Consider the following 13,574-nt stretch of genomic DNA (forward strand, 5'->3'; position numbering starts at 1 on the left):
CTGTTTTACAATTTCGTAGGCAGAGATCATTGTGGTTCTTCTATATCTTCCAGTACAGATTTAGAAATTACTTTCTGAGCAGCTATTCTCTGCCATTTTCATATGCCTGCTTTTATAGAATTTTGCTGCAAAGGATATTGGTGCACTGCAGTTATGCACCGCATCATAATGTGGTAATGTATGGGTTCACATCCATGATTCCCCACGGGATTAGTTTCCACATATGTCTCTGCTGTTGGGTGAGAAACCAAGTGGAGGCAAGATGCTTGTCTCGCATTGAAACAGTGAGGGAGAAAACTGTGGCATCTGTTTTACAGGTGTAAAATGGGCGCAATAATGGAAATTTAGCAGTGCGATGGTCCACGCCTGATTTGTGCTTGCGTTCGGGTGACTGCTGAATTCGTTGAGGCTTTTTCTGTTGAGCTTTGGACCTCCTAGTTTCATTATGCGTTGTACGCATGCCATCTGTGATGTGCCCAAAGATGGACCATAATGAATTTAGCCCCCAGTATATTTATGGTGACTCTGATAATAAAGCCAGCAACTGCACAAAGAGTTTTAAACTTTTTTTTCTTAGAAAATATGGGGATTGGGGGTGCGGGCGTGGGGGGGGGGAGGGGGCGGTGCAGTCGGTGGGTAATTTAAAAAAATTGCATAATGGTCTATGTTAAGTCTTGGATAAAGAGTCAGACTAGACACTGCAAGCTCAAAGTAAGTGTGACCATAGTCCTTTATTGCAGATCTCAGAGTGCCTCTCCAGCCTGTGAGGCCTCTTTTTATATACAGGTGCTCCCAAGGGATTGTGGGATTCCTTGGGACTCCAGGGGATAAGCCCTCTGGTGGTTAGACATGGTAATTACAGGTTTACATACATATCCACAACCCCCCCTCCCCCCAAAGTCAATAGTGTAACTATTTACAATGTGAGTCGATCTTGGACCTTCCTTTCCCTGGTTGATCATCTCGGTGCAAATGTTGGTGTTGGTGAGTCGTTTGTTGGGCCTTCGCTGGATTGCCACGTAGCTGGCCTTGCTGGACGGTTGTGGGTGGTGAGTCTTGCTGGACTGTTGCGGGTGATGAGTTCTGCTTCGTGGGCAACCGCTGGGTCGGTTGCCACTTGTCTCTGTGTTGGAGGGTCAAAAAAGGTAGAGTCTATTGTGGGTTGTTCTGGATAGTCCATAAATCTGAGTTTGGTTTAGTCCAAGTGTTTTCTGCAGGTGAGTACATTTGCAAGTTTGACCACAAACACCCTACTCCCCTCTTTGGCCAAAACAGTACCAGCAATCCACTTGGGACCTTGTCCATAGTTCAACACAAATACAGGATCATTTACTTCAATTTCATGTGACACATTTATGCGATCATATGTATTCTGTTGAAGCCGCCTGCTCCCTACCTGTTCGTGTAGATCAGGGTGAACTAACGAGAGCCTTGTCTCAAATGCTCTTTTCATGAGCAGTTCAGCGAGAGGGACCCCGGTGAGCGAGTGGGGTCTTGTGCGATAACTAAGCAGGGCTCGGGATAAGCGAGTCTGCAGTGAGCCTTCGGTTACCCTTTTCAAGCTCTGCTTGATTGTTTGAACTGCTCATTCTGCCTGACTATTGGACGCTGGCTTAGATGGGGCAGACGTGGTCTGTTTCACCCCATTGCGGGTCATGAATTTCTTGGTAAAGCACGGCCCATTGTCACTTACAAGGACATCAGGCAGGCCATGCGTGGCAAACATGGCCCATAGGCTTTCAATGGTGGCAGCGGACGTGCTTGCCGACATTATCGCACGTTCAATCCACTTGGAGTATGCATCTACAACCACTAAAAACATTTTTCCCAAGAATGGGCCTGCATAGTCGATATGAACGCTAGACCATGGTTTGGAAGGCCAAGACCATAAACTTAGTGGCGCCTCCCTGGGTGCATTGCTTAACTGGAAGCATGTTATTACATTTGTGCACACAGGACTCTAAGTCTGCATCGATACCGGGCCACCACACGTGGGATCTGGCTATCGCTTTCATCATTACGATGCCTGGGTGGGTACTGTGGAGATCACTAGTGAAAGTGTCCCTGCCCTTTTTTTGGCACAACGACCTGATTACCCCATAGGAGGCAGTCTGCCTGTATAGACATTTCATCTTTGCGGCGCTGGTACGGCTTTATTTCTTCCTGCATCTCTAACGGGACACTAGACCAACTCCTGTGGAGCACGCAGTCTTTTTACTAAGGACAGTAGGGGGTCCTGGCTCGTCCAGGTTCTAATCTGTCGGGCGGTAACAGGTGATTGCTCACTCTCGAATGCTTCCATTACCATAACTAAATCTGCAGGCTGTGCCATCTCTACCCCTGTGGTGGGCAATGGCAGTCTACTGAATGCCATTGCCCTGAGAGCATCGGCACAGTTTTCTGTGCCTGGCCTGTGGCGGATGGTGTAGTTGTATGCGGACTACGTGAGCGCCCATCTCTGGATGCGGGCCGATGCATTCGTATTTATCCCCTTATTTTCAGAAAAGAGGGATATAAGGGACTTATGGTCGGTTTCCAATTCAAATTTGAGCCCGAACAGATATTAATGCATTTTCTTTACCCCGTAAACACATGCTAACACTTCTTTTTCGATCATACTGTAGGCCCTCTTGGCCTTAGACAGACTTCTGGATGCATAAGCAACCGGTTGCAATTTCCCAAAATTCATTAGCTTGTTGCAATACACACCCGACCCCGTACAACGACGCATCACATGCTAGTACCAAATGTTTGCATGGATCGTACAACACAAGCAATTTGTTTGAACATAACAGCTTCCTAGCTTTCTCAAAGGCATTTTCTTGGCTTTTACCCCATATCCATTCATCTCCTTTACGCAGTAAAGAGTGCAGGGGTTCTAACAATGTGCTAAGACCCGGTAAGAAGTTACCAAAATAGTTCAGGAGTCCTAGAAGCGACTGCAGCTCCATCACATTCTGTGATCTTGGTGCATTTTTGATTGCCTCCATCTTCAAATTGGTGGGCCTGATGCCATCCGCCGCGATTCTTCTCCCCAGGAACTCCACTTCACTTCAGGCGCCAGGAAAACGCACTTCGAGCGTTTTAGCCTGAGCCCCACATGATTAAGCTGACTAAGAACCTCCAAGGTTCTGCAGGTGCTCGACAGTGTCCCGACCTGTAACCAAGATGTTGTCCTGGAAGACCACGGTGCACGGGACCAACTTCAACAAGCTTTCCATGTTCCTCTGGAATATCGCCATGGCCGATCAAATCCAAAACGGACATCTGTTGCAAAAGAAAAGACCTTTGTGTTTGTTGATGCAGGTGAGGCCTTTTGAAGATTCCTCCAGCTCCTGCGTCATGTAGGCCGAGGTCAAGTCCAACTTCGTGTTCGTTTTCCCTCCCGCCAGCGTCGCAAATAGGTCATCTTCTTTTGGTAGCGGGTATTGATCCTGCAGCGAGAAACGATTGCTAACTTTGTAATCACCACAAATTCTGATGGTGCTGTCTCCCTTGAGGACTGGAACAATCGGACTGGTCCACTCACTGAATTTGATCAGTGAAATGATGCCCTCTCGTTGCAGCCTGTCCAGCTCAATCTCCACCCTCTCTCTAATCATGTAAGGTACCGCTCGCACCTTGTGATAGATGGGTCGCGCCCCCGGAATCAAATGGATCTGCACTTTTGCTCCTTGGAATTTCCCGATGCCTGGTTCGAACAGCGAGGGGATCTTGCTTAGGACCTGGGCACATGAGGTGTCGTCAATGGACGAAAGCACCCGGACGTCGTCCCAGTTCCAGCGTATATTTCTCAGCCAGCTCCTGCCGAACAGTGTGGGGCCATTGCCCAGTACCACCCAGAATGGCAAGTCGTGCACCGCTCCATCGTAGGAGACATTTACGGTAGCACTGCCAATTACGGGAATCAGTTCCTTTGTGTATGTTCTAAGTTTGGTACGAATGGGAGTTAGGACTGGACTTGAAGCCTTGTTGCACAACAACTTATCAAAAGTCTTTTTACTCATTATGGACTGGCTTGCACCCGTGTCCAGCTCCATGGACACCGGGAATCCATTTAATTCAACCTTCAGCATTATCGGGGGACACTTTGTGGTGAATGTGTGCACACCATATACCTCTGCCTCCTTGGTCTGTGGCTCTGTTTCGTCATGATCCACCGTGGATCTGTCCTCCTCTGCAATATGGTGGTTTGCAGGATTAGCAAGGTTTGCAGCTCGCAAGCACATACGTTGGAGGTGTCCCATTGTTCCACATCCCTCGCAAACATATCCTTTGAAGCGGCATGAATGGAATCGATGATCGCCCCCGCAGTGCCAACAAGGTGTTAATTGCCTTGTATTCACCACCCTTGATGGCAGACTGAGTCATCTGCAGATGTGCAGCTACAGCCGTGTAAGTCCTGCCATGTACATTTCGATTTGAAAACAACGTTACTTTGTTCACCATACTTGCAGCAACACTAGTGTGCTGGGAAATTTGTTTGGTATTGTCACTGGTGGCCTGCCTGGGCTGTCGCTATGGCTTTACTCAAGGGGTCTCTACAGTCAGAAGTTTGGAAAGTATTACTTCATGGCCAATGCCAAGTAGAAAGAAGTCCCTGACCATATGTTCCAAGTGTCCTTCAAATTCGCAATGTCCTGCAAGGTGCCTTAGCTTGGCGACGTGGCTCGCCGCTTCCTGGCCTTCAGACTTCTTGTACGTGTAAAACCAATACCTCGCCATCAGAACGCTTTCTTTCGGGTTTAGATGCTCCCAGACCAGTGTGCACAATTCATCGTACGACTTGTCTGTGGTTTTGCTGGAGCGAGCAGGTTTTTCATGAGGCCATATGTTGGTGCCCCGCAAACGGTGAGGAGGATCGCCCTTCGTTTGGCAGTGTTCCCTTCTCCTTCCAGCTCGTTGGTCAAGTCGATCCACGAAGGTTTCCCAATCATCTCCCTCCAAAAATTTCTCTAGGATGCTCACAGTTCTCTGCATTGTTGCGTTGGGGTTCATCATCTGTATCTTGTCGCCAGTTGTTAAGTCTTGGATAAAGAATCAGACTTGATACTGCAAGCTCAAAGTTAGTGTGACCGTAGTTCTTTATTGCAGATCTCAGAGTGCCTCTCCAGCCTGTGAGGCCTCCTTATATACAGGTGCTCCCAAGGGATTGTGGGATCCCTTGTGACTCCAGGGGATAAGCCCTCTGGTGGTTAGACATGGTAATTACAGGTTTACATACATAACCGTCGACCTGGCGTATTCATGTACAATCAGTTAAGCAAACCGTAGCACTGGGGCTCCACTATTTGGGTCAATTGGTAAGTACATCATTTAGTGCTTGAGCCATTAAGACTAGAATGTCCCAAGTTTGGTCTCTGGTCTGTGCTGAATTAGCTGATCTCAGCCAGGGTGGTACTGGAGCACTACAGTTGGCCTCATCTGTTAAATAAAATGGTTGAAAATAAATATAGTTTCGGTCATTGCATGATGTGTGATGCTCACAGTATTGTGCTTCTCTTTCACTATGTTGTAGAGTCTTCTCTGTCATTCACATCCCTGAGATGGAGATAATATATATATATATATTCTCACCACATTTGCCTGGAGAGAGCATGTGGCTTAGTGGTAGCATTGCCGCCTCTGAGACAGAAGGCTCAGGGTTGGAATCCTGCTCCAGACCAATAATTCTGGGTTGACAGATGGCAGGATATTTACGTCCAGTGAGCGTAGGTGTCCCCCCCCCTCCCTGTCCCCCCAATTGTATGGATTGTGGCAGCCCATAAAAACCTCCCTCCATATTGGACTAACCACCCTATTGGCTGGTATAAAGATGGCTATGGCCCTGGAAGAAGCGTTCACATCATGAGCAGCCTGTTAGACTGTTAATCAGCCTGTTAGACTGTTAATCAGCTTGCGAATCATTCCATTCATTCGTACTATTCTCCAAGGAAAGAGTGTGAAGATATGAAAACAACAGTGACCACATTTGTGTATCTTCCCAATTGTCTGTTTGCCTCTGGTATGTATGTGTGTCCCCCTCTTTTTCCCCTTGATGTATCTAGCATATAAATGCAGTACTTGGTCCATCTGGTGATAAATTTGCTGCATACATTTAGTTGCTTTCTTTTTGTGACAGGATTATGGCATGTGGGAACGTGGTGACAAGACAAACAAGGGAATTCCAGAGCTCAATGCCAGTTCTGTAGGTATGGCCAAAGTAAGTGTTAAATTATGTTTTAAAACACTTTTTTTTTGTTGGGGTGGAGGAGCAAAGCGATGGAACTGGACAATGCAGTGTGTTACCGTACTTTTTTTTTTTCCACCTTTCGGTCTTGGATGTGAATCTAACCCAGGGTGAGGGATGAAAGTATTCTTTCTGTGTCAACTGCAAGGATCCCATACGACATGAGTTTGATCAACCTCAGTCAAATTCATTGTGTGCACAGATTAACAGCTTTAGGGAGTAACTATTTGTACTGCATTTTTTCTGGGATGCGCTTATTTGTACTGTGAAAATGGTCACCGTGCTCTGCTCTTTGTCTGTGATTGGTCCCCTTGGAGGAAACCTCTGAAGTTTCACTGGAATGTGTAACTGGAACTGCCCCTCCCAAGGTCTCCCTGAATTTGCAAATTGTAATTCGATTTACTTTGACTTCCTGAAGCGACAGAGGACAGAGGACAGAGCTCCTCAGAAGACAGCAAGGGCCAGCCAAAGTGCCTTACCCCAGTCCAAGTACGTCCCTCCCCCAGCTGAAATGCCTTACCCCAGTGCAAATGCATCCTTCACCTAGCCAAAGTCCCATCGTATATCAGCGCAAGGACATTGTGAACAGATTGCTAATGGGTTTATTGGGTATGAAGTGAATAGTGACAGAGTCGTGACATCTGGATTTCATCCACTCCAACGATGTCCCTTGTAGGGGATTGGAAGAATGTGATCCGTCTTCTAAGTTCCCTCTCTCCCCTCCGATCAACCCCCACCCGTGTCTCTCCCACCCCAGTCTCTTTCTCTTTCCCCAACCTCTCTCTCTCCCTCTTTCTTTCCCCAGCCCCCCCCCCTTTTTCTTTCTCTCTCTCTCTCTCTCTCTCTCTCTCTCGCTCTCTCTCTCTCTCTCTCCCCCACTCTCTCCGGTCTCTCGATCGAGTTACAATTTGCAAAGTCAGTGAGACCTTGGGATAGGCGGTTCCAGTTACACATTCCAGTGAATCTTCAGGGTGTGGCTTATCCTCCAAGGGAACCGATCATAGACAAAGGGTGGAGCATGACAGCCATTTTCACAGTACAAATGAGCGCGTCCTTAAATTTACACTACTAGTCATGTTCAGAAAATCCAGTTAACTGGAAAAAAATTACTTTGGTGCAATTCTTGAGTTTGAAACAAGTAGAAGTAGCTTTAATCTGCATTTGAGTGTAACATATATACTCTGGGTGCTAAAAATGGAAGGAGGATGAAGTTTCATTAGTGTATAAGCACAGTAGCTCGCTAGAATATATATTTTAAAGTATATTTTAAGCAAGGTTCTTTAACTGAAACAGATTTTTCTTACCACAGGCAGCTCTTGAGGCACTTGATGAATTGGACCTCTTTGGTGCTAAAGGGAGCCCCAGATCAGTTATTCATGTCATGGCTGACGAAGTGCAGCTCTGTGAGGTAAGAGCTAATGACAGTGCAATTAAACTTGTGTTGTGGCTGCGCTATAGTCCCATAAAATTTGATATAGTCAGTAGAATTGTAATGCTATCAACATATACAGATTTATCTATGTAATTCAAAGTTTTACACCTGGCATGTTTGAAGTGCACAAGGCATGTACATTAGCTTAAACTTTACAAGCATCAGTTTAAATATAATGGGGCCAAAATTGCCCTTTTCCTTAAAGCCTGTTCCCACCGCCACGCTGCGGAGCAGAGCGGAGTGGCCGCTGACTTTTGGTGGAATGGCCGCTGCTAGCCCAATTGCCCTCTCGAGTTTTCCCAGCGGTGGCCAATTTTTTTTCCCCCCCTTTTTACTGCTCCGCTGCTGCCGATTGGTGCTAAGCATGTCATCACCGTGCCCACCGCCGATCTAACCCCCCCAATGGCGACATTCCCCTCGGAAAATCTTTGGCCCGCCCAGCAGTGCCAAAGCAACCGTTTCTCTGGTGGTCCAGTGAGGCTGAGGCCGCCAACAGGCAGTCTGGCACCCTCTCTCTTGGAGAGCCATGGTGACCCGGCGCCGCGATAACGTCATCACAGCGGTGAATACGCACCGCCCCCAACTTCCGCCCCTCAGTTGCCGTCGCCGCCGCATTTTTGCCCTCGGGTGTAGTCACCGCCCCCATTATGATCGACTTCCGGATCAAAACAAGCAAAACCAAAGAGCGGAATTTCCTGAAAAAGTCGACATGAGCTGCAGCTGCGGCTAAAAAAACATCGAAACGGGGTGTGTGCGCCCCATTTTGGGCGGGGGGCAATTTCCAGCCCACTATCTCTCAAAATAAATTCCCATTTACAATAAAAAAAATAACCAATCAAATTGCCTAAAAAAATTATGTGGTTTCCCCACACCATATCATATACCCATAAACATTATTTTTTCTGTTGCAATACACTGTGATGTGGTATAATGCTCCAACTCTTGCACCTAAACAGCAAATCCTTTAACGCCTTGTGAGCTACACTACAGGAATATATCATTAGAATATTGGAAAATTAATAATCAATGCCCATGCCTTTACTCAGTATGCATAAATATATATTTTATGTATTAAACGCGGCATGTGAGGTGTGCATTTCATAAATTCTAACATGAACCGTGCTTATATGAATAAACCCCATTATAGTACCTGTAGTGCCAATTATGCCATTAGGTGGCACTGTTAGGAGTTTTCAATGTTAAAAGTTATTGCATTTTTTCTGTCACGGACTTTTCACGCTTGGCGTCACACACAGGTTAAAAAAAACTTCATTTCAAAAAAATTCTTAGTAACTGCTTGTACGTGATTTAATTTTTAATAATTTTTCCCACTTCTAGACTTCCTGGTTTTTTGTAACCTGCCTATAATTCTCCCTGCCTCCAGCCACCCAAAGTATATAGCAGCTAATTATTAAGTTTGATTCAACTAATCCATGAGCTGACCTGCTCCCTCTCTCCATGACTCCTACATCCTTTTTTCCATTTTAAAACTAATTTTCTGACCTCAGGGCACTAGATGCGAGGCAGGATGTTCTATGTTTCCTCCATGCCCGCAGGCAGCATTAGCATACTCCCCGATGTGCTCATTTTTTTGAGCAAATTATTACTGCAAAAACTTAACATGGAGAACACTGCAGTGCATTTAATAATAAAGCTGATCAATGCTCCTGTAAGTCCTGTTCACTTATTACCCCTGTGCTCGATGGCTTACATTGGCTCCTGGTCCGGCAACACACTGACTTTAAAATACTCATTCTTATTTTCGAATGGCTCCATGGCCTCACCCATTCCTTATCTCTAACTCCTCCAGCCCAACAACCCTCTGAGATCTCTGCGGCTCTTCAATTCTAGCCTCTTGCGCATCCTCCATTTTCATCGCCCCACCATTAGCGGCCGTGCCTTCCACTCTAAAATTTCCTTCCTGAACCTCCGCTTCTCTACCTGTTGCTCCTCCTTTTAGGATGCTCCTTAAAACCTACCTCTTGGATGAAGCAATGGGGCTGAGGAAAGGGAGCTGTCTCGCCATTCTACTTTGGAAAACAATATGCAAAGGGGACAGGAGTGCAGTTAACCATCAGTACCACCCCAAATGAGGGCTTAGTGTAGGGAAGGATAGTGGACCATAAACCCCCCTGCACCCCCGGTGAGACCATCTATTGGCCTTTCTCCTCGTGCCTTCTCTCCATGCTGAGATCGTTTTTATGCCATTGTTTCATTTCCTTCCCAGTGTTCAAGCTTCCTTCATCCCCACCTCTTCCCCATCACACAATTTTGAAAAAAGTCACCAAATTTACTTATAAAACTGGTTATTTAATGCTAAAATTACCTTTTAAGATGTTTTGCCCAGTTTGAAGTTTAATTTGGGATTTACAAATTATGTGTGCAAGTGCGAGATATGCAACATGGAAGCTGTAGTTTGCACTCCACTATGGTGGAACTACAATAGTCAGAATCCATTACAATAACGCATGCTACATATCAATTAGATAGAAAAGGACTGGGGAGTTCCAGCTACTGTGGATAAATTCTTTGTGAAGCATCATGGCGTTTGTAGTTTTTATCTTGCGCATGTAGAGCACAGTACTCTGAGCATAATGTAACAAATGAGCCACCACCCACCCTATGTTTAAGACAACAAAAATATGCATTTATATAAGCATCTTTAATGTAGCAAAACACCCCAAGGCGCTGCGCAAGAGGCTTAGGGAGAGAATTCCAGAGCCTGGAGCCCATGCATCTGAAGGCACAGCCGCCAATGATGGAACAATAAAAATCAGGGACATCGTCCATCGCCGCCCATGCTTCAGCTCAACTGCTGCTGAAATCTTCATCCATCTCTTTGTTACCTGTATAAATTTGAACTCGTCCAAAACTCTGCTGCCTGTAATCCTAACTCACACCAAGTCCTCTTCATGCATCATGTAAATGCATATTTTTGTTGTATTAAACATGGGGGTGGGTGGTGGCTCGTTTGTTACATTATACTCCGAGTACTGTGCTCTACATGCGCAACATGAGGAGGCCAGAATTGGAGGGGTGTTAAGACTTCGGAGGGTTGTAGGGCTGGAGGAGGTTACAGTGATAGGGAAAGGTGAGGCCATTGATGGATTTAAAAACAAGGATGAAAATTGTGAAATTAACATGTTGCTGGACTGTGAGCCAATGTAGTTTAGAGAGCAAGTGGTGGTGCGTTAACAGGACTTGGTGCAAGTTCGGATTACAGGCAGCAGAGTTTTGGATGAGTTCAAGTTTATGGAGGGTGGAAGATGGGAGGCTGGCCAGGAGAGCATTGGAATAGTCAAGATTAGAGATAACAAAGAGATGGATGAGAATTTCAGCAGCAGTTGAGCTGAAGTATGGGCGGAGATTCTGTTGGGACGGGAGAGGTTAGTTGCGGATCGATTGTTCCCGATGTTGGGGAAGTCCAGAACCAGGGGACACAGTCTTAGGATAAGGGGTAGGCCGTTTAGGACTGAGAGGAGGAGAAATTTCTTCACTCGGAGAGTTGTTAACCTGTGGAATTCCCTGCCGCAGAGAGTTGTTGATGTCAGTTCATTGGATATATTCAAGAGGGAGTTAGATATGGCCCTTACGGCTAAAGTGATCAAGGGGTATGGAGAGAAAGCAGATGAGGGGTACTAAGGGAATGATCAGCCATGATCTTATTGAATGGTGGTGCAGGCTCGAAGGGCCAAATGGCCTACTCCTGCACCTATTTTCTATGTATGTTTCTATATTATGGAGGTGAAGTAGATGGTCTTGATGCTGGAGCGAATATGAAGTCGGAAGCATATTTCGGGGTCAAATAGGATGTCAAGTTTGCGAATGGTCTGATTCAGCCTCATACAGTGACCAGGGAGAGGGATGGAGTTGGTGGCTAGGGAATTAATTTTGTGGCGGGGACCGAGACAATGGATTTGGTCTTCCCAATATATGGCGGGAACAGAAGCCATTGCAAGTGAGTATCTGGCCATGACTGGATAGATAAGAATGGAATCAGGTTAGGGCAGTCCCACCCAGGCAATTCCAAGACAGGAGAGGCATTGGGGGAGAATGGTGTGGTCAACTGTTTCAAAGGCGGCAGACAGATCGAGAGTGATAAAGGATAGTTTACCACTTTCACAATCATATAGGATGTCATTTGTGACTTTGATAAGGGCACTTTAGCATATGTTTCAGCACTTTAGCATATGTGGAAACCTGAAACATTGAGTTGTAGGAAAGAAGAGCATGGATTTGGGAGGTGACAGCATGCTCAAGGAGAGGAAAGGGAGGTTGGAGATAGCGTAGAGGTTTGTAAGGACCGAGGTATCCAGGATGGTTTTTTATGAGGGGGGATGATGACGACAGATTTAAAGGGGAGATGGGCAATACCTGAGGAGAGGGAACCGTTAGCCAATATTGTTAACCAATATTGTTAACATTGGGGCCAGGAAGGGAAGTTGGGTGGTCAGCAGTTTGGTGGGAATAGGGTCGAGAGAGCAGGAGGTGGGTCTCGTGGACAAGATTAAAACACTATATTTAATAAAAAGCCTAAGCTAGTTGTGTTTAGATTAATTTATTTTGATGAGGGGGACTGGTGTTTGCACAGCAGTTAGGGAGATGTTTATGAGATGGTTTTATGTTGACCACATATGTTGCAACTGAAGTCAGCCAGCCAACCAGACCGATCTGGACCACGGTAAATTACCACTTGCTCATGTGGTAGTCTTTGGAGGCTGCACATTGGGAAGAACCTTTCTGCATAGTGCTGCACCAATGACTGCTTCAGCAAGAAGCAAAGATTGCTGTGTAAAGTAAGGAAGAAAAAGTATAACGGCCCTGAAATCTCGGTTCTGGGCTTCCTGGAAACATAGAAACATAGAAAATTGGCCATTTGGCTCTTCGAGCCTGCACCACCATTCAATATGATCATGGCTGATCATGCAACTTCAGTACCCCAAAGAAGAGAAAAGATGCACACTTGCCTTTTGCTCGGGCATCCACCAACGATTGCAGTTTTAGGCCTCTTCTGCATGTGCATCGGAGCGCGTGCACGTCTGAACGAACGTAGAGCTGGAGTCACGTGGGCCTGGACACCCAATCAAGGTAAAGTATTTTCTCATTCATAATAATGGGAACTCCGTAAGTATGAGTTCTCATAATGAATGAGAACTCCCCTTCCCCCTTCACCCTCCCGCCCCCAAACACCTAAACACAAATTTAAAAAAAAATATTTTTCCGATTTTTTTTTTTTGTAAGTTTTGTAATTGGGGTTTAAAATAAACTTACCTAGTGGGCAGGGTTTTTAACAAAAATGTGTTTAAAAATTTTTTTTTAATATGTTTTAAAACTCTTACGCTAATAAATGTAGGCTATGCGCCTAGGCGCAAGAGTTTTAAGGACAATCACTGGGCAAGAGATGAACAAATGCGAATGTCCTGGCTGCGGGGATGCATTGGATCTGGAGCAAGAACTTGACAGATTGGAAAAGCCAGTTTTTGGCGCATGTGCATGCGCATTGCGCGCCGAAAACCAGCTTTTGTGATGCCTCCCCAGGTCCGTACACACTCCGTATGGACCCGGAGAGACCGGAATTTCAGGCCCATTTTTTTTATTAGTTCATGGGATATGGGCATCGCTGGCTAGGCCAGTATTTATTGCCCAACCTTAATTCCCCTTGAGAATGTGGTGGTGAGCCACCTCTTGAACAGCTGCAGTCCGTGTGGTGAAGATGCTTCTTTGTAGTAGTTTGGTACAAATTGGTTTGGTAGGCTATTTCAGAGGGCAGATAAGAGTCACCCACATTGCTATGGGTCTGGAATCATATATAGGCCAGATCGAGTAAGGACAGCAACCAGATGGGGTTTTACAACAACCTGATAGTTTCATGGTCATTACTGATACTAGTTTTTTAATTCCGGGAAGGTAATG

The 13,574-nt window shown here is 45.9% G+C and overlaps 1 protein-coding gene across 7 annotated transcripts in view; it reads left to right on the plus strand.

Annotated features, from left to right (window-relative positions):
* The window catches only part of LOC139265726 (phosphorylase b kinase regulatory subunit alpha, skeletal muscle isoform-like), a 259,565-nt gene that overhangs the window by 32,823 nt on the left and 213,168 nt on the right, over positions 1-13,574 (plus strand). For all 7 annotated transcript variants that reach the window (XM_070883020.1, XM_070883021.1, XM_070883022.1 and 4 more), the window contains exons 6-7: positions 6,122-6,202; positions 7,539-7,637. In XM_070883020.1, the coding sequence (XP_070739121.1) occupies positions 6,122-6,202; positions 7,539-7,637 (180 nt within the window). The remainder of the gene's footprint in view (positions 1-6,121; positions 6,203-7,538; positions 7,638-13,574) is intronic.

The sequence above is a fragment of the Pristiophorus japonicus genome, chromosome 6, assembly GCF_044704955.1.
Source record: "Pristiophorus japonicus isolate sPriJap1 chromosome 6, sPriJap1.hap1, whole genome shotgun sequence".
NCBI classification, from domain to species: Eukaryota; Metazoa; Chordata; class Chondrichthyes; family Pristiophoridae; genus Pristiophorus; species Pristiophorus japonicus.